General features: G+C 50.7%; 2 protein-coding genes across 8 annotated transcripts in view; one reads left to right on the forward strand and one right to left on the reverse strand.

The window, feature by feature from the left end:
• Positions 1-9,951, forward strand: part of GDAP1L1 (ganglioside induced differentiation associated protein 1 like 1) — a 73,105-nt gene extending 63,154 nt beyond the window's left edge. For 4 of the 7 annotated variants that reach the window (XM_053671111.1, XM_053671109.1, XM_053671110.1 and 1 more), the window contains one exon: positions 2,995-4,753. In XM_053671111.1, the coding sequence (XP_053527086.1) occupies positions 2,995-3,338 (344 nt within the window). In that variant the 3' untranslated portion in view covers positions 3,339-4,753. Of the gene's footprint in view, positions 1-2,994; positions 4,755-9,484 lie in introns of those variants that run through there. The other 3 variants (XR_008392625.1, XR_008392626.1, XM_053671112.1) reach the window with 3 other exon arrangements.
• Positions 9,952-12,043: 2,092 nt separating this feature from the next.
• On the reverse strand, positions 12,044-17,218 carry FITM2 (fat storage inducing transmembrane protein 2). The gene is made up of 2 exons (XM_037164575.2): positions 16,979-17,218; positions 12,044-15,144 (listed from the first exon to the last, which is right to left on the reverse strand). Exons 1-2 carry the CDS (start codon positions 17,149-17,151, stop codon positions 14,529-14,531), a joined length of 789 nt encoding a protein of 262 aa, XP_037020470.1. The 5' UTR covers positions 17,152-17,218; the 3' UTR covers positions 12,044-14,528.
• Positions 17,219-20,338: the final 3,120 nt, after the last annotated feature.

Below are 20,338 nucleotides of genomic sequence, written 5' to 3' on the forward strand. Positions count from 1 at the left end.
AAACCACAAGGAGAAGTGTGGTACCCTGGGCCTGAGGTCGTGAGGGGTGGGAGCAGGTTCTGACAGTGGACAGACAAACTGCGTGGAGAGGGCCACCTGGCAGAAGCTGTGACTTTCACTCTGGGGACACAGCCAGGGCATTAGACCTGCAGAGAGGAACCTGAAGGATATAGAACTTGGATGTAGAACCTCACTCTCACTGCCCTCCTGTCTCCTCCCGCTGTTCCCCATTGCCCGAGCCCCCTGGAGCCAGAGTCATCCCCCTGGTTGCAGAGCAGGGTAGAGAAGAGAGGAGAGTGGATCTAGAAAGGCAGAGGGGAGACAGGCAGCATCAGATGGGTGCAGAGGGCCTGGCCTTGGGAGCAGGTGGATTGCACCTGCCATTGTGTCAGGAGATGGCAGAAGGTACATGCACGTGCCTGGGTTTGTGGGCTTCATGGTGGGCAGTGCGGGCCTCCGTGTCTGAAGGCTCTCGTTTTCTGAATGAAGCATGAGGTGACGTCATCAGCTGAGAGAGGACTGAGAGGGGTGAGGCAAGATGGAAGATGTGTAATTCTCCACAGGGAATGGGGAGCAAGCCTACTTGAGAACTATTGCAGGCCCCAGGCAGTGCCAAGTGCCCTCTTGGGCTTTGCGGTCATGAATTTGAAGAGTAACTGGTCAGCGTGGGCGTCTCCAGCAGATTCGGCTGGCAGACTCAGGGAGGGCACAAGATGGGGTTCGTGTGGAGCTGGGATTGCCAAGGGAACTCCGCACCACCAGGGGTGGGGGGAGCTGAAGAAGTCAGCCCTCTGGAGACATGCCAGGCAGCTGCATGAGTCCCCATACACACGTAGTCATGGTTATCACTGTTTGCCTACAAACATGAACAAAGGCATGGACATTCTTAGTGACACACACATACATGCCTGTGAACATCTGTCTGCAGGCAAATAGCCACTGGATGCGGGCACACACTTATACACGCAGAGACCTTCACAGCGCATGGACACAGGCACCCATGGGTGCAGATATTCACACCCATATACACAATCAGCAGCATGGATTTGAGCAGACATGCATACCGTACATGGTATGGACACATAGATAGATCTGCACCCAAACCCAAGTAAAGAGTGCACTTATCAAAAGGGGCCCGGGTGTACGTGGAGAGACAGGCGTCTGCCCGCGTTCGTCGGCACGTGGGAAGAAGCGATGTAATGCAGCGGCTACACACACAGGCTTTGGAACCAGACGTTCACACCAGACTCTGCTCTCCCATTCACTTGCTGTGTGCCTCCGCTGCCTCATCTGTCAAATGGGGATAATAATGGCACCGACTTGGTCAAATCCTAGTGAGGAGTAGGGACGCCACCACACCCTCCCATCTGTCTCCCACCTCGCAGGCCGCTCTTCCCCCTGTGCCAGTGCTGGCTCCTCCTCACTGCACAGTCCCTGCACCTCGGAGTGGCCCAGGCTGTCCTTGGTCCTGTTCTCAAACCTGTCCGCCCTCACCCAGGCCGTCACCCTGATCGATCCTGCCTCCTGGCACTGCCCCTCACTCCCTGGTGCTCACCTCCCTCCTTCCCCGGCGGTAATTCCTTGGCCGTCACCATGAGCTCTCTCCAGCCTGCACCTTTCTCATTTCCTCATACTCACTGCAAAACCTCCAGCCTGGTTCAGCCGCCCTCCACCTATTCAGCACCCGCACCTGTGAGCCCAGATGCGGCTGGACACACGCAGAGGTGCTGGCTGCTCTCGCTTTGACCTCACGGCCACCAGCCTTAGGTGGCCTTCTTGCTGCCCTAGCCTTCCACTGTCCCCTCTCCAGATGAGTACTTAATACCTTCGCCTTTCTCCTCAACCCTCCCACCGCCTCGCCCACATCCTCTCTCAATTGGTCACTTTCCTTCTATATGACAGGAAATGGGGGCTTTAGGGAGAGGTTTTTCCAGCTCTGACCCCCACGAGTACTTACCCACCAGCATTCGTGTCCACACAGACACTATGTTACCAACTCTGAGATGCATTCGTGTTAAATCGTGCCACCTTAACTATCCAGTTAGTGAGAGACTGGAATGTGTCTCACAATCAGTAGCTTAGCTGGCATCACGTGTCCTCTGCGGGGTGGCCGTCTGAACATTTGACGGCAGCTTAGATTTAGTGAACCGTGGTGTCCCACACTCTGTTCTGTTACCAAGGACGGACTGTTCTCACCCTAGCTGAGGCCAGTCCTATCCTTGTTTCCTAGATGCTGTTCACGTTCAACCATTTGAGGACACCCCATGGGTAATTCTCTCCACTCTCTTCTCTAGATTCAAATGAGAAAAAGAAGAAATCTTCTCTGCTAGATTATTCCCATCCACATGCTGGTTTTTTCGCCCCAGCTTACAAAACCACTCTTGACCCGTCTCAAATTATTAGTGTATCCTTCCCACTACAGCAAAACACCTTGACAGAGAGACCTTTGCTCGCCATCTCCAGTGCTTCACCTCCCTTTCTCTCTTGAACTCCTTCCAACCAGGCTGTCACCGTCAGCATCTTCTCCAGCTGCTCTTGTCAAGGTCACACCACCTGCCAGCTGCAGCCACCCTTCTCAGGCCTCCTCTTACTTGACCTCTCCGCAGCACTTGAACTCAGCCGAGTGCTCCCTTCTCCTTGGAACATTTTCTTATCTTGGCTTCACGATGTCACCCACTCGTGGGCCATCTCCCACCTCCCCAGGCCACTCCTTCTCATGGCCCTTCACTGATTCCTCCTTCTGCCCAGTATCTAAATACTGAAGTCCCAAAGCTCAGTGCTTGCACTTAAAAACTAGGTTGATTTAAAGAAAAAAATGGACAGGGGTAACACAAGGGTACGGGGAAAATCACTCAAGCCGCACGGGCATGAGTGACCCCAGGGAAGCACCGTGACAGGCAGCCGGCCCCTGGAGGAGTCGGTGCGAGAGGGGTACGTGAGTGGGGGTGGAGAAGCCGACTCCTCCCACCCCTGTGCCCTCTGTCTTCCCTCTAGGGCAGAAGTGTGAGCTGTGGCTCTGTGGCTGTGCCTTCACCCTCGCCGACGTCCTCCTGGGAGCCACCCTGCACCGCCTCAAGTTCCTGGGACTGTCCAAGAAATACTGGGAAGATGGCAGCCGGCCCAACCTGCAGTCCTTCTTCGAGAGGGTCCAGAAGCGCTTCGCCTTCCGGAAAGTCCTCGGCGACATCCATACCACCCTGCTGTCGGCCGTCATCCCCAATGCATTCCGGCTGGTCAAGCGGAAACCGCCATCTTTCTTTGGGGCCTCCTTCCTCATGGGCTCCCTGGGCGGGATGGGCTACTTTGCCTACTGGTACCTCAAGAAAAAATACATCTAGAGCCAAGCTGGGCCTGGGCTCGGTGTCTGACTGTCGGTGTCTCTGTGCTGTGTGACCCCAGTGAGCTCTCAGTAATGCACTGTCTCACGAACACTTGGACAGCCCCTCCCCGCCCCTTGTTCGGAGTAATTCTATTGTCAATGTGAAAACATTCCATAGTTTAGAAGTAGACATTGCCAAGGCCGTGAGTTGAAGCCACGGCTCTACTAAGGGAGAGAAAGAACAGAAACAAGACACGAATGCCTTTTCTTTTGATTCAAGGCCTCAAGATGGAACTGTGGGGACTGGTTAGGATCTGAGGTGAGTCCCAGGCCATTTCACCCACCAGGGCCCAGATTCTGGGAGGTGCTGGGGGCTCAGAGGGCCTGACCCCTCGCCTCCCCTTCCCTCTTGCCCAGGGAACTCTTCCACAGGACAAAGCCAACATCAAGACTCAGCTGTTCTAAGTGGTACCCATGGGTGGGGCTAGAGACCCGGAGACCCCATGGGAGGCCCCCGAAGATTGGAAGGGACTTCACTCTTCTCCTGGACATGGACTGAGACAGCAGCGGCTCAAGCCAAGGCAGTGGCGCCCGGCTGCCAGGCCGTGACTAGGACCGAGCGATGCCACAAGCACACCCTCATTCCCCTCCTGAGGGGGTCAGTGAGTTCGGTTTGGCACCTCACCAGTGATCCCCGAAGGCAGCATCCGTCATCTTCTTCCCACAGAGTTGATCCCTCCCAGCCCCCGCCCCCATGAGGTGGACTTCCAGCAAAAGCCATGTTCGCCACCTTAGAAGGTCAGTCCTGGCCGGAGTGCAGGGGTGGGTGAGCCCTCAAGTCCCTCTCCTGGCCTCCGCCAGCGCCATCTCCTTTAATGTCCTTCATTCCCATCCCTCGTGGGGCACCTCCCGTGCCCCACCTTGCCACGCAGGGGGATCTCTGCACCCGTGCTGCCGGCCCTGGTCTTGTCTCACTTTCCTGTGCCTTTTGCATGTTGGGAGAGGGTCTGGATGTCACTGCCGCTCATGCTTAGAAACCACTGAAAGCCCCCAATAAAGCATCCAGGAGAAGCATTTGCTTTCCGTTTGTAAACCCGTGTTGTCCAACTAGCTCTCACTTCCAAAGGCGGGGGTCAGAGCCATAGCGACACGAGGTTCAGACCCGGTGCCCCACGAGCACTGGCAGGAGCTGGGCTCAGGCCTCAAGGTGCTCCATGTGGGGGCAGTTTCTGGAGACTGCGAAGTACTGCCGTTGACATAAGCCCTCAGCTGGACACAGTGCTTCTCAGTTTACGGGTCTGTTCACAGCCATTCGCTCCTGTTAACCTGTAAATGGACCTTCAGGGGACATCCAGGGGACCTGCCCCAAAAATTTCCCAGAGGGGGAAAATATGTTAAAATGCCCAAGAACATTAAACCAAAAAAGTATAATTTGTGTAACATAAGGCATATTTTTATTTATTTTATAAAAATGTATTAGAATTTTTCACTAAGATGAAAAGGAAAAATACCCAGGGCCAAGACAGGGAGAATACTTAGAGACTGTCCACCCCTCTGGCTACTCAAACATCGACACAGACCCTTCCCACGCATAATTAAACTCCACTCAAGAACAGTAGCACGCTTAATCCTAACAGGGCCAACAGCTCTCCTGAAATGCGCATATACCTTCTCTCCAAAAATGAGACCCATGATCCCTGTCAGTCAGTAACATCACTGGATGATGCTGGCTGCTCTTCTCCTTCCACCTCTGACGAGAGATCACAGGCACCCCTCAGTATAATGTAAGAGAGATGGATAGATGGATGGATAGATGGATGGATAAAAAATGTCAGTTTAGCCATCACCAGCATTCCCGTATACAGCAGATACACTTACATGACAAACAGGAACTACTCATAGTTGCTCCAGCCCTCATTTCTGTGACCAATCAAAAGGCCATTGATGATATTTATAGTATCTGTTTTTTTCTACTAGCTATTCTGTGTTCCTTTTCCCTCAGCCAGAACCTCGTGGCTGGGGTATTTTCCTGATGAAGGAACTCAGACTCGGGCTGCGGTAGTCTGCCATGAATCCTTTACTCACGGATGTGGAGTGCAGCAGGGCACCCAGAGACTCCTCTAGTTCTCATACACCGCCTTCCACGCCACCCCTGTAGCAGCACCCGACGCACCCTCGGTGATCAGGCCTGTGGCGCCGGCCAGCAGAGAAACCCACTTTGCCTGTGGTTGCAATGGTATGAGGAGTTCAAAATGGCTGCGTGGCAGTCTCAGCTTCTCAGTCAATCCGTGTGTTCCCTCACATTCCTTCCTTGAGAACTATAATCACTAGCCATCGAAGTCCAAAGTTCCAGCAGTGGAAAGCAACATTTTTGTGAAGGGGTTGTTTTGTGCAATAGTGAAAGCAGTCCCTCCCATCTCTACCTGGGCATCGCCGGAGCCCTGTTTTCTGCATGTGGAGAAACAGCACTGTGACGGTCTAGAGTAGACGGCTCTCAAACGTTGCAGCGTCTCCCACCTGGCCCTCTCAGGAAGCGAGTCTTCAGCAGGCTGCTTCAGTGTTTTATAAATCCAGCTGCTTCCAGATACTAGAATATGTGATATGACCAGAAAATTCCATAGGTAGGATCACACTGCCTCATTTCTTTTGCTGTGATATCAATTCTTTTGATACGGAATTCTATCAATTCCATATCAACGTGGTCAGAAACCATGTTGAATGGAATACTAAGGTGTCCATGGACGTTGTGGTCAAAGACAAATCGGAATACAGAATATACAAACTGCTGCTCCCTCCATGATGGGAGAGGTCAATGTAATGGACCTACCACTAGGTGGCTGGGTCTTATGGGAAGTGGCGTAAGCTGGGCCCTCAGTGATGGTTTTAGCTAAATCAATCTTCTTTATGTTTATTTTTAAAATATATTTTATTGATTATGCTACTACAGTTGTCCTAATCTTTCCCCTTTGCCCCACTCTGCCTGGTAGCCCCATTCCCTCCAGATTCCTCCACACGTAGTTCATGTCCATGGGTCATGCATATAAGTTCTTCGGCTTCTCCATTCCCTTTACTATTCTTAACCTCCCTGTCTATTTTGTATCTACCTATTATGCTTCTTAATCCCAGCACCTTTTCCCCTATACTGCTCCTTTCCCCTTCCAGCTGATAATCCTCCAAATAATCTTCATATCTATCATTCTGTTCCTGTTCTGCTTGTTTGCTTAATTTGTTTTTAGATTCAGTTATTGATAGTTGTCCATTTTAATGTTCATAGTTTTGATCTTCTTTTTCTGAAGTAAGTCCCTTTAACATTGCATGCAATAATGGCTTGGTGCTGATGAACTCCTTTAGTTTTACCTTGTCTGGGAAGCACTTTACCTGCCCTTCAATTCTAAATGATTGTGTTGCTTGATAGAGTAATCTAGGTTGTAGGTCCTTGCTTTTCATCAGTTTGAATACTTCCTGCCAGTTCCTTTCAGCCTGCAGGATTTCTTGTGAGAAATCAGAGGAGTCTTATGGGAACTCCTTTGTAGTTACTATCTGCTTTTCTCTTGCTTCTTTTAAGATTTTCTCATTGTCTTTAATCTTTGGCATTTTAGTTATGATGTGTCTTGGTGTGGTCCTCTTTGAGTCCATCTTGCTTGGGATGTTGTGCTTCCTGGATATGTATATTTTCTTTACCAAATTAGGAAGTTTTCTTTCATTATTTTTTTCAAATAAATTTTCAATTTCTTGCTCTTCCTCTTGTCTTTCTGGTATTCCTATGATTCAGGTGTTGGTACATTTGGAGATGCCCCAGAGGCTCCTTATACTATCCTCATTTCTGTTCATTCTTTTTCCTTCTTGCTGTTCTGGTTGGATGCTTATTTCTTCCTTAGTTCCAAATCGTTGATGCAAAATTGTAAGATGCAAAATTTGCAGATACGGAGGGGCCAAGGGCACTGTCTGAAGTTCCGGTCACTGACAGGAGTCTCCTCCTCCAGTGCCTTTCAGGGCGTCCCTGCAGTGCTGCACCCACCCACTTCTGGTTGGTACCCGGCCTGAGCTATTCCTTCCTCCATCAGTTGATCATAAGGATTTGCCACAAGGTCTTAGGTATGGACTGAGGAAGAGGTGGCAATGTGGCAGGAACAGGTGACGCAGCCTGAGTGATTTCGCTCCCACTCGGTAACAGAATGCTGAGGTGCATGCCTAGCTTTACAGCTGACGGATCAGATGGCACCCAGTTCGTGATGCACAGCTCAGGTTGCACGGTCTCTTGGTGTCTCAAGGTCAGGTGTTCAGTCAATACCAGGGCCCAACAGCAAGGCAGATACTACATTTCAAAATAACAATTGTTATTTGCAGAAGAGGACATGACTTTGTTCCATGTCCTAGGGATGGGCACTGAGACTTTCCCATTAGGGCTCGCTGGGGGCTCTATACAGACAAGTTTAAACATGACAGCCAGTTTAAGCACCACTGGGTAGACTGGGTCACGTGACTCGGTCGGCAGCGCACGCTGCACTGCAGCCTCAATCTGCTTTGGCACCCATTCAAGACTGGCTGTCTTACGGGTGACTCAGTGAATGGGATGAGGCTACCCTGCCTCCCAGATCCAGAGAGCTACCAGTGTGCTTTTCTCTTCGGGATAGCAGCAGCAACCTGCCTTTCATCGGAGGGGATAACCTGACCTTTCCTAACCCCTGGAACCCTAGGAACTCCACCAAGGTGCCAGGCTTCTGCACACCACGGGGTTTATATACCACTCTGGGTCTTCCTAAAGCACGGGGCGTACTTGCTATTTCCTGCTCATTGGGGACAGCGTCATGTTGTCAGTGTAGGGCGTCGATGAGTTCTCATGGGGAAACCAGGATAATCCAGGCCTCTACAGACTAGATGGCAGCAGAGAACAGAAAGGCCGCCTCAGGCCCAAGAAAGTGAAGTAAGAAAGCGAAAATGCCCTGCCAACTAGAGCTGATGGCTTCTGGGGGCGTCACTGACAGACCATGTCCCAACCAAGGGCCGAGTGAGAAATGCCAGAGAGTGTGCCGATTTGCTTTAAAGCGGACACCACCTGATGGAGTTACAGTGCCCATGATTCTGAGAGCCATTCATTCGGGAAAAATAAATCTCTACAATAAGCAGCCCTCATAGGTGCCTGATATCCTAAAGTCTGTAAAATATTTTCCCCTCCAAGAGTTCATCAAGCCAGTCAAAGACTAGTGAGGTAGAAAGAATTATCCCCATTTTGTAGACGACTGACAAGCCCGGAGAAGCTAAGTGATTCACCTAAGATCACACAGCTGTGGAGTTTGTGGGCAGGGTGTGGGCACAGTCCGCTCGCTCATGTGCGATGCGCCCAATAATGCCAGCTGAGAGTCAGCTTATACCCCCACCCATTCGCCCGTGCACCGTCCCCAGCAGCGCGGGGACACCCAGCAAACACAGCATGCTCAGTAAAAGCAAGCAGAGGCAGGAAGAAATGAAAAGAGTGATTGGGAAATGGGCACAGCAGCTTGGTTGAGCAAGGCCTGAACACCTTTGCTCCAGAAATTAAGATCCCAATCAGGGTGGCTCCCAGGCCCCCTCCTGCCTACTTACCTCCGGAGCACTCAGACACACATGTCCCAGGCAGCCACACCCTGGCAGAGAGGACGGGAAGAGCCCAGGCTGCATGATAAGGCCTCCAGCTCAGCTCCCCTCAAAAAATGCGCAGCCTGGAAACCAAGGCCCGGCTGCCCTCAAATTGCCTGTAAGTGGACAGCACCTCCAGTAGGGGGACCTGCTTTGCCTTGGCCAAAAGGACCCCATGGCTCTCCTGGAAAACACGTCTTGCCCTCCCGGACCCCCTAGTTAATCCAGAAGCCAGATGGCTGTTTTAGGGACTCCATTCCCACGCTAGGTCACTGGGACATGGCCTTCCACACTCACTGACCACATTTTAACTACTGCTGAGCTGACTGACATTAAAACACTGACATGTATGAGCTTTCTCTGTCCTGGTTTTAAAAGTGGTTATGGTAATGAGGACCCATCAGGGACTTACTGTACCTTTGAAAGACACTTTATGGCTTAGCACCTGCTATATTCACTATGTCCTGTCTAAACACTTTACACATATCAATTCACTTAGGCCTTGCAACAACTCTATGAAGTAATACTTACATTATCCCCATTTTACAGATGAGGAACCTGAGGCTGAGAGATCAAGGAACTGTTGAAGGTGACACAGCCAATGAGTGTGGCAGAGTCCGAATTAGAACCCAGGCAGCCCGGCTGGAGTGCATGCTAACCGCCCACCCCTCAGCTCTGCTGAGTGCTCTGTGTAATCAGTCACCTCCGCCTGAGCTGTGACGATGTTGGGGTGTTTTGGGGAGTGCTGTGCTGCTGAGCCCAGCACCCTGTTTGGAGTCGCTCATTTCGTTGTCTGCGCCCAGCTAGACTGTAAACCCCTGGAGCCCCGGTGCCCGACTTAATGCTGTGCCGAGCACAGTGCCCGGGTCACCCGATGCCCCTCAGCTCTTGGGCAGTGAATGCGGAATCACCTCCATTTACACTCCAGAAACAGAGGCTCAGAGAGACTGACTCGATCAAGGGCACACAGCTGTAGGTTACATGGCACAAAACCGAGTGTTTCTGCCTTCAAATCCACTCTAACTATAGCGTCATTTATTATTCATAGTGACTGCATTATGCTGCTCACACAGAGGTACCATGATTTATTTAATGGATTGGCATTTGGGGTCTTGACAATTTTCCACTGTAACCAAAAGCCGGAATGGAATCTTTGTACTTATTTTAGCCCATTTCTACAAGCATTTCTATGGCCCCAATCCCCAGACTGAGATTGATGGGTCTGCGCAGTTCCAGTTTGGACGGTACTAAGTTACCACCAAAACAGGTGGTACCTCTCTGGCTAGTGTGAGCATTGTCCTGTGAGTGGAAAGGTCGTGGGTTGGGCTCCAGGTTCTGTTCCCAGTCAGGGTGCATGCAAGAGGCAACTAATTGATGTTTCTCTCCTTCTCTCTCTTCCCCTCCTTTCCCTCTAAGCATGTCCTCAGGTGAGGATAAAAAATAATAATAAAAATGTAAAACAAAATACTAAGTTCTGAAAAAAAAACGGGGCGTGCCCATTTGCCATGCCCCCTCTCCCCAGCATATGGGAGGGAATACCTGTTTTCTGGGCTGTGTGTTCAACGTTAAAACTTGCCAGAGGCTGTGTAAGGGGCTTCTGGGGCAATTTCTGAAGATGACTCTACTGCACAGAGTTCTTCTTAACAGAACATATGTTCTCCTGTATAGCTGTCAGAGACGTTTGGTTTGGGAGACTTTTTAAAAAGACTTCTGCTGTAGTTCAGCCCTCTGGGAACCAAGTTCCGCCCAGTAAGTGCACCTGAGCCCATGCAATCAGGTCTGCACCACACGCCGCTGATGCAGAACGAGGGGTGTGATAAAGGGCACCCGAAGAACAGCTCCTCCTGCTCTCACCGGGAAAACAGCTGCCACCTCGCCTGTGAGGGGGAGTTTCTTTTCATGTTGTTTCCTAAAATAAAAGTCAGAACCAGCTTGGGAAGAGCTTTTCATCAAACAGCACAGAGAAACAGACCAGAGTAGAAGAGCTGGTAAGGTGATTCATTCCACCACCGTCTATTACCAGACAAGGAAACTGAGACCCAGAGACGCTGGGTGACTGGCTCAGGGTCACACAGAGAAGGAAGCAGTGGCGGAGTCCAGCTCGCAGCCAGGGGGTGCTCTTTAGGACAGTGGGGCACCTCCGTGATGTCCGCTGACAGTCCTGTCAGTTCCTTCCTCAGTCTCCACTGATTCCGAAAACAACGGGAAAGTTAGTTTTCTGGAGAAGGGACAGTTGGATGGAAATCGCGGCGGCCTGTCTGTGTCCTTGGGCGTGCTGTTCTCACTTCCCAGGATGCCCTTCTCTGCCTAACTGCTTATACTCCTCCTCATCCTCCAAGACCCAAAAGAATTGTTACGTTCTCTGAAAATAACCCCTACTTTCCCAGGGCAGCTGGTGGTCCCCAGCTCTTTGTCCTCCTGCCCTGACTTTTACCAGCACGCAGAACACTTTATGGTGAAAATGTCTCGAATGGAGAAGTGTATCAAATTTATCTTTGCCACCCCAGCACACACCTTAGGCTCTGAAGGGACTTACTTTGGATCACAAACCCCACGAGGCAAAGCATCTATCATCCTTCCCAGCTCCTGGCGTACAGCCCACCAAGGTTCGCTGCTGCTGACGGAACCTGAACAGGGAAAGTCTCGCTGTGGGAGGGGATTCTAATCCTGGAGCCGGTGAACTTTCGACAAGCACTCCCTGGGGGTCCCCAGCAGGTCGGGCTGGCAAATGAGTGGGCCCTAAAAGGCACAAGAAGCCTTCCGCTGTGTCTAGGCCTCCAGGACTCGGAGCCATTTTCAAAGATGACCTCATCTGAGTGAACTTCGTGACTGCTCTTCAGTGTCACTCTTCTTCTGCCAAGAAAACTGCTTCCAAATCTGGTCGATCCAGACACCAGGACTCCAAGACCCAGATATGGCGGAGGGAAGGAGCCAGTCATGCTAAGAAATATAGCGCTGCACACATATTTAGTTTACAGGAGAAAAAAAATACCTTACATGTAACGAGTGGCTCAGGAAAGAACTCGTGCCTCGTAAAGTGGGCGGAGCTCTATCGGTTGTAAACCTCCTTCGGGGGGATTAGAAAGGAACACACAAAAGGCTGGGATGTGGGATTTCATTATCTCCAGTTTACTTAATTTGCTTGTTTACACACACAATCTGCGTATACATAACAGTGGCAAGAGCCATTCTCTAAATACAATCTGGTGCTCAGACTGTGACAGATGCACATGGAAGACCAGGCGTCGGTGAATGAACCCGACAAAGAAAGGCAACAAAGCACAGCAGCACCCTGTGATCACAGCCGGCCTCGGATGGGCCTGGGGACGACACTTTCCAAAAGACACCACACGGCCATTTCAGCAGGAAACAGAGACCCCAAGTGGCACCCAAACGATCTTAATTCCCCTGCCTTCTCTGGAGGAGCCAGAAAGTTTTAAAGGGCTCAGTCAAGAAAAAGGGGTGGGGGCTTTACCTCTGCTGGGCATGTTACATGCTTCGTCTCCTTTCATCCTAGAGCATCACTTCCATGTTACAAACGAGGAAAATGAAGCGCGCCCACGGTCAGGGTGGTGGTGGTGGTACCCGGATCGGAACCCACAACTCAGGTTTGCCCAAGCCCGAACCCGGCTCCGCCAAACCGTCGCGCACAGGGACAGAGGGCCTGCTCCCAAGGGGAAGGCATGGGTGCTAAGGATGGACAGGAAGCAGCGGGAGACTAATCAATGTACAAGGCTCGGTAACAGACACTCTCTGCAGTTAAGTGGATGCTGAGCTTGAATCAGACCCAGGTGAGAAAAACGGAGAGACTGAAGTATGAGAAATGAACTTCTGGAGTCACCCCGTGCCTGCTGCCTTTGGTGTTGAACATGCAACTTTGGAGATTTCAATCCCTTCCACAAGCCCCTGCCATCTACTTCCCACCCCCACTTCCACCCCACTCCCACTCCAGAGGGCCAAAAAATCTCGTGGGGCCATTGCCTTTTGCCAATGCTTACAAAGCACCAGGGTGGCCCCTCCGAAATCTCATTGCTGGGGTGTCTGCTACCTTCTTTGGGTACAAGGTAACTCACCTCTCCCAAGGTAACTGCATACAAAGGGGGTATGAACTACATATTTTAAATACATCAGTATATGAAATACAATTTACCCTGAAGGTTTTCCAGAGCTCAAGCCCCTACTGACCTAAACTTGAGTGAAGCCAGTGAAGTTAAGGAGTATTTATCAGTTCACGCTATTCTCAGGCTTAACTGTGGGGTGGTGGAGGGTAGGGGGAGCAGGGGGCATCAAAGAAGCTTCGAGGACGATTATCCAAAATGCAAGGGGCTCAGTTCGAAAGGCTTAAGGAAACAGTCTGGAGAGGGGAGGGGGTATCTTATCACAAGGGATGTAACTGTGCCTGTGTTGGGGGGAGGTGTGGGATTTCTAGCCCCTCCCAGCAAAGATCACAAAATGACACGTGGGAAACTGAGAAGGGCCACAAAGGGGACAAAAAAGGTGATTTCAGGGCCAGGAGAATAGGCCCAGGTTTGTTTTGCCTTTGATGGTGGTGCAGATAAGAGGGTGGGGCCAAGTGATAAGGACATCTTTTCAAACAGTTAAGTTTCTCGCCATCAAAGGCAATGGAGAACATTTTCCTTCACTTCTGACTTATCATCTTATTCAAAAGGTAAAAACGCCTTGGGCCACAGGAGACCTCTCCGAAATACTGGTCAGTCTATACTGAGGACATGTGGCGAGGAAAGCTTCTTACAAATAGCCCCACGAGGTGGAATTTAATACCATCAGCCAAGACTTTGGTTTATAAAAAGTAAGTTAGTGTTCTAAAAAAAAAACCCTCAAAGCAACCTACACATGTGCCAAAGTGCAACAGTGGAGATGTGAGTTCTTTTCAGTTTTGTCGACAAACAACAAATGCTACAGTTACTAAAAACCATAAAGCACTCATTCAAATTGGAAGGAAAAAAATGTAACCTTATTGCTCCTATCACCAGTAAACAATAGACAGATGGAAACTTATCACTGTTCATTACCGGAAAAGCACCCGACATTCACTCACACAAGCACCCTGTGAACTGTTCTGGTAGCTGATCACAAGTCAGGTGTAACGGTTAACATTCCATGGACGACACCAACACTAAAACCACAGAGTGGCTTTCAGGCAACAGTTGGTTGTTTTTACCAGAGGGAAATACTGTTAAATAACAGCATTAACAACCATTAAAACAAACAAAAAACCAATTAGAATCAAGGAGAGAACGATGGCAGCAGAGGAAGCTGAGGCCCTGGCCTCCCCGATTCTGTCCTCTCACTGAGCCTTAGCCTTGCCCTCTGGGGACAAAGGGGACAGTCCGGATCAAGGTCAAGTATTGCCGGGACAAAAAGTGCCAAACTAGAAGCGGTGGTGCTTGTGACACAGAGTGACGCTGCCAAGAACAGCGGGGACTGAGCTCCACACGCTCTACCGCACCTACCAAAACTGCCTGGTAAGCCTCCTCTCCGAGGGGGGGGTCAATAATTTAGTCAAATAACTAAGAAAACACATAAAAATGGATTAGCCATTGTCCTACGGTCACTCCTTTTGTTTCCCCTTTTATTTCTTGTGACTGTCTTGCTTCAGAGGCGCGCTGGAGCCCTGGGGAGGCAGTCCCGGGGAAAAAGATTTCAGATACCAACATCTGTACGTCCCGTACCAACCCAGCAAGCCGAACACGGTGCCGCACACTTTCTGGAACCAGTTGTGGAAGTAAACGGTAGTGCAGAGAAACATCCACAACCAGATGAAGGTCAGCAAGCCCAGGGCGACGACCAGCGTGGTGATGGTGTTGTGGAGGTGGTGGCTCCGGTCCGTCTTCACCTCGTGCAGCACAGCCATCTCCTCCACAATCATGAGGGTGCAGAAGGCCAGCAGGAAGCAGTGGCCAGAGATGTCGAAGCCATGCCAAAAGCCGCCGGCGCTGAGGCACTGCTGCTTGCTCAGGTGCTCCTTCCTGATGCCCTCCAGGGCGGGCGACTGGTAGCAGCTGCCCGTGTAGTGCTCCACGCTGGAGAAGATGGCTGTGCAGACGTACCAGATGGCCGTGCCCACGAGCAGGGTGAACAAACGTTGCAGGACCAGGATGGCCTTGCCTGTCAGGTGATAGTTGGTGAGGGCAATGAAAGGCAGGAGGAGACAGAAGGTCCAGGCCCAGGCCAGTTTGACAAAATACCTGGCAGAGGAGGAAGGCAGAAGTGAAGAGAGGGGACATGGGAGGAAGGGACCATTTAATAACTTGCCCAGGGCCACACTCAACACAGATTAAGCCAAGGTTTGGCGAGTCTCAAAGCCCATGCCTTTTCTACACCATGACTCTTTCCTACAGGGCAGAAAATGATCTCGGAAAAGAGCCTGACTTCGCGCTGGAAGACCTAGACTCAAATTCTGACTCGCGCTTCATTTGTTACCGCACTTCTCTAGGCCTGTTTCCTCGGCTGGTAAATAGAATAGAGGGAACCAAATGGTTTTTTAAACCCCTGCCAGGACCCATGATTCACTCGTTCCTTTCCATGAATTAGCACACAGGCCAGGAACAAAATGCCAGAATCCCCAGCTACTGGCATACAACAGGGACTGGCTTGCCTGCCAGGCTGCTTGGCTCCCGTACTCATCCAGGCCAGATAAAGTAGCAGCTGCCTTCTCTGCCCCTCCTGTGCTCATCAACGGTGGCTGACCTGGGGGCCAGCTGCAAGCGACTTGGGGCTACTACCACTCTCATAATCTATCTTTAGCCCAGCTTGCCTGGTGGGTAAGGAAGGTGTACCAAGGACAGAATAACCTTTCCTGGGCTCGAAAGGTTTCTCGGGCACCACCTGAGGGCATGTCCTAAAATTCTTCCCTGAGATGAATAGGCGAAGATCTTGCCAGAGCCAAGAACTGTTGGGTATCTGATAAAGGTGCTGGTGAGAGACACCAGGGTTTTAAGTCCATAACCGGAGTTGGGTTGATTTGGGGAGATGCTGCTGGACCCTGTAATTCTGAAGAATCTAGGCCCACATCAAGGAAGAGCTTTCATCTTTCAGAGTTTCCCTGCTTGCAACAGTGTTTTTTGCAATAAAATTAAAATCTAGGAGATAAAAAAAGAAAGAGAGAGAGTCCTGGCTGGTGTGGCTCAGTGGGTTGGGCATCCTCCCGAAAACCTGTGTCCCATTTTGATCCCCATCCCCTGTCAGGGCATATGCCTGGGCTGCCGGCCAGGTCCCAGGTTGGGGGCGTAAGGAGAGGCAAACCACTGATATTTCTCTCCCTCTCTCTCTGCCTCCCTTCCCCTCTGTTTAAAAATAAATAAATAAAATCGTTAAAAAAAAGAATAAAAAGGAGTGAGTGGGTGGAGTTAAGGAGATGTTGCAAAGAGCGCAGCTGGGATCGCCTTCCTGGGCCACTGCCATGAACTCTGAATGGCTGACAAGGTCCAAGGACTCCAGGAGAAAGGTCATAGGCTGAGGGTGCCGCTGCTCCGCGATTACCTTGGAGTACCGGCCGTGCCCTGGGCTGGGACAAGGCTCTCAAAGGGGTAGGGGTGGGGTGGTGTGGGGGAACAGGTCTTCCACAGGTGGTGATGGGACTGTCACCAGCTGCGGGGATGGGACTTAGGGTGGAGGAATGGAGAGTGACACAGGCAGGAGAGAGGTAAGTGGCACCTCCCCCAGGCCAGGGGCCAACGCCTAACTCCAAGGGGAGGGGAGTAGAGGGGAGCAGCGACACAAGCTGGGTCGCCCCCCTTCCCGCCCTGCCATCCTGCATAAACACATACACACACAACCCTGCTCGCCACTTCCTGCCCTGTGGAGCTCAGGTTGTCGTGTTTGAGTGTGCAGAGACGAACTGCTAGTGACACCAGCTATCCCGGGTCCCTCGGTCGAGACACTAGTGCAGACGCTGTCATGACTGGGAGGACTTCCCCTCCCTATGACTGGTCCATCAGAGCAGCTAACCCTCAGCTCTCGGGACGAGGCGACAGCGGATCGGCTATGGCGGGGACATGAGAGGACCCGGGGCGCACTCACACGTTGAGGACGTTGCGCTTGTTGCTGAAGTAGGTCTCGGGCAGCGGGGAGACCTCCTTGAGGACGGAGCCCACCAGCGTGGAGGACAGCAGCCCCCAGGGCAGGTAGCTCCGCACGGCCACCCGCACCAGGGTACACCGGAGGAACGAAGCGCAACGCTCCACATGATTCATGTCGGACCTCGTCGGCCACCGTCCGCCGCCTTGTGCACTCTGGGCCACCGTCTGCGCCCTTCACCCACAGCGTGCAAGGCCGCCTCCCTCCGGACGAAAGCGCATGCGCACCGCCCGCGGCCTTCACCCCACTGAGGAGCGCTCGCCTCCCCCTAGTGGCCACAGGCCGTCTCGGTCGGGGACCGGTCGCCGAACTCCTAGCTCCCGTCTTCTCGGTTCTCTCGGTTCTCCCACAGGCGACGCCGCTCCAGTGTGGTAGGTTCGAACCTCAGCCTCGGCGTATTTTTCTGGGTAAAAGCTGGAGGTGAGGCATCAATGCAGCCCTGTAGGAATTAAAGCAGTGGTCACAGCATCATGTCGTCTCTCGTGGAGACTGGGGCACACCTCCTCCACCTGAGCCTTAGTTTTCTGTTCTGTAAAATGGGGAGATGAGAAATCAACCCTCCTCAAAAATTCGTTAATGAACTCGAGGTTCCTGACGGTGTGATCCAGGTATAGGGGCGTGAGATCAAATTCCGCTAGAAAATAAATGCGTACAATAATTATTACATTTAAAATTTCAATTGTTAGACTTACTTTCACTTCGAAAACACCTGCATTGAGTGGAAAAGCTGGAGCGGGGCGGGTGGCTGTCAGGGGAGCTCAGACGAGGGCGTCGGAGACTCAGGCCCGCCGCGACCCCGGAGCTGAGTCCTCCCGCGCGCCGTCGCCGCCGGGGGTCTCACTCCGCGTTTCCCGCCGGCGGCCGCTTCTTGGCCCCCGTGCGTTTCCCGGGGCGGCCGTAACCGGCCCCCCCACACCCGCGGCTTCAGACAACCCTCCGGCGGCCCCGAAGTCCAGCCGTGGGCGGCGTCGGCTCCTCCCCGGGGTCGGAGGGAGCCCCTTCCACGTCCCGGGCAGCCCTCGGCGTGCCGTGCAACCGCGACCCGCTGTCTCCGCGGGGGGCTCTCTCCTCCGCGTGTCTTCTCGCCCTGTTTCTTACCAGGACACTAGTCCTTAGACGTAGGGGGTCGCCCCGAGTCCAGGGTAATTTCACCCTAAGGCTTTTAATTAGATCTGCAAAGGCCCTGTTTCCAAATCAGGTCGCATTCCCAGGTTCGACTCTTCCCAACTCCGCGTTCGGTGACATGGACCCTGTTTCGAGTGTTTACACCAAGGGAACAGGCCGGCGCTGCAAGTCAGGGCTCTTAGATGGAGCTGCCACCCCGCTTAGCCGAACACGTTTGGGTCGAAACCGTAGGCTGGCTGTGGATGCAAGGGCCCAGCAAACATCGGTGAAAGCCTTCTGTGAGAATCCTGTCGCCGTTTGGAATTCACAATAGAGCGTTTTTGTACATTTCATTATTTGTAAACTATGCGCTACATATTCTTTCTATTAAGAACAATTTATAACTTCCGCACATATATACTTACACATTGCCCCCTAGACAGCTAGTTAAACAGTTATCAACAAGTCACTGGTGGTGATGCAGTGATTTCACACGTGAAAATATAGATGAAGTGGACCCCGGGAAGGAGGGCATGGGGCGGGGGAGAGAAACGGGGGGAAATTGGGAGAACTGTAACAGAACAACAATAATTTTTTTAAAGCAGCCCAGAAAAATAAATAATAGAGATAAAAATATATATGTCGCATATAAATGAATACGTGTGCTAATAGATACACAGGTAAAGCTATTAATGTAGCTTTATGACAGTTTATGACAATTTACCTCTACTTTGTATAAGGCAGTCTGATGTTTTCTATTCAATTATAAATTCAATGAAAAATGCTGGCCCTGGTGGGTGTGGCTCAGTTGGTTAGAGTGTTGTGCAGTAAAACGGAAAGGTCTTGGATTGGGTTCCCGGTCAGGACACATGCCTGGGTTGCAGTTTGGTCCCCAGTCACAGCCCCTTGGTTGGGACCTCAATGAAAGGCTCCTGATTGGTGTTTCCCTCACATCAGTGTTTCTCCCTCTCCTCTCCTCTCCATCCCTAGCTCTCTGGAATAAAAAAGAAATCCTGGTCACGACCTAGCATTTAACGCTCACCAATGGGTGGGGATCTGTAATTCGAAAATCACTCCACTAGATTTTAAGGCATCGGAGGATGATGCTCTCCTCTTCTCCACCAGAGGGTGACAGAGGACAGCAAATATCGCGGTTCTGCCCGGCCTGAGGCTTCGCTGGTACCACCTAATCATTGGTTTCAGTCCTTCGTTTATCTATTCAATAAATACTCGTTAGGAGTATGTGGTTTCTGGTCTCAAGGAACGTAAAATCTAGTGAGGGTGATGATCATTGATTTATTCAGCCATTTATTAAGCATAGGACTAGATGTTAGGATCTCCCATGTTTTGGATAAGTAAGTTTCCTTGCTAAGATATAAGACCCTTTAAAAACACAGTTTCCCACGTTTGAGGCAGAAAGTACAAACTGAGGCTGGACTAGCTGGTCAAAATAAGCAAGGAAGCCATAAGCCATAAAAGACTGGTAAGGTAGTTTCAGGAAGACTCAGGAACCAATCAAGAGAAAGGCTCCCAAAGGCCAAAGATGGGACAATTTGGGGCATAAATAAGAATAATAAGTTCACTGAATGGAAACACACACATCTGCTTAAATCCATACATTCATAGTAGCACTTAAAAACCATAATGGGCTCTTCTGAAGGAATCAACTCATTATTTTGAAAATAGTAAAAGGTAAACAATCGAACATTTTTTTCTGCCTCTCCTATAGGAGCTGAATCACTGAATAACCAAAGAGTAAATGAGTTTTTTGTTAAAGAAATATCTCAACTAGTAAATGAATAATTAGAATATCACCATATGTAGCATGGAAGTAAAACTGTTAGTTTGAAATATTGGTGAGTCAAATTCATTACAGAAAAGGAGTCAGTTTGCAGATATTCATAAAGAGAAAAGCTAAATACTGAGCAGCATTTTTAATTAAAGCTTTAAAATTACATCACATGAGATTTAAAATTTTTAAGGCAGATTATCATAATTTGAACCATCGCCCAGAATTTTATATTTTAGTTTTCTTAGAGTCAGATTTTATAACAGCACATAGCTTCATGTTTACTATAGAAGTGGAGAACGAAAAATATATCTGCTACAAAAAAGTAATATTTTCCTACTGAATGCTAACTAATTTCATAAGCAAACCCCACATGTATGTCCCTTTTGTTACAAGAATCTGGAGATTAT

The sequence above is a fragment of the Artibeus jamaicensis genome, unplaced genomic scaffold, assembly GCF_021234435.1.
Source record: "Artibeus jamaicensis isolate MK-2021 breed Jamaican fruit bat unplaced genomic scaffold, CSHL_Jam_final contig_685, whole genome shotgun sequence".
NCBI classification, from domain to species: Eukaryota; Metazoa; Chordata; class Mammalia; order Chiroptera; family Phyllostomidae; genus Artibeus; species Artibeus jamaicensis.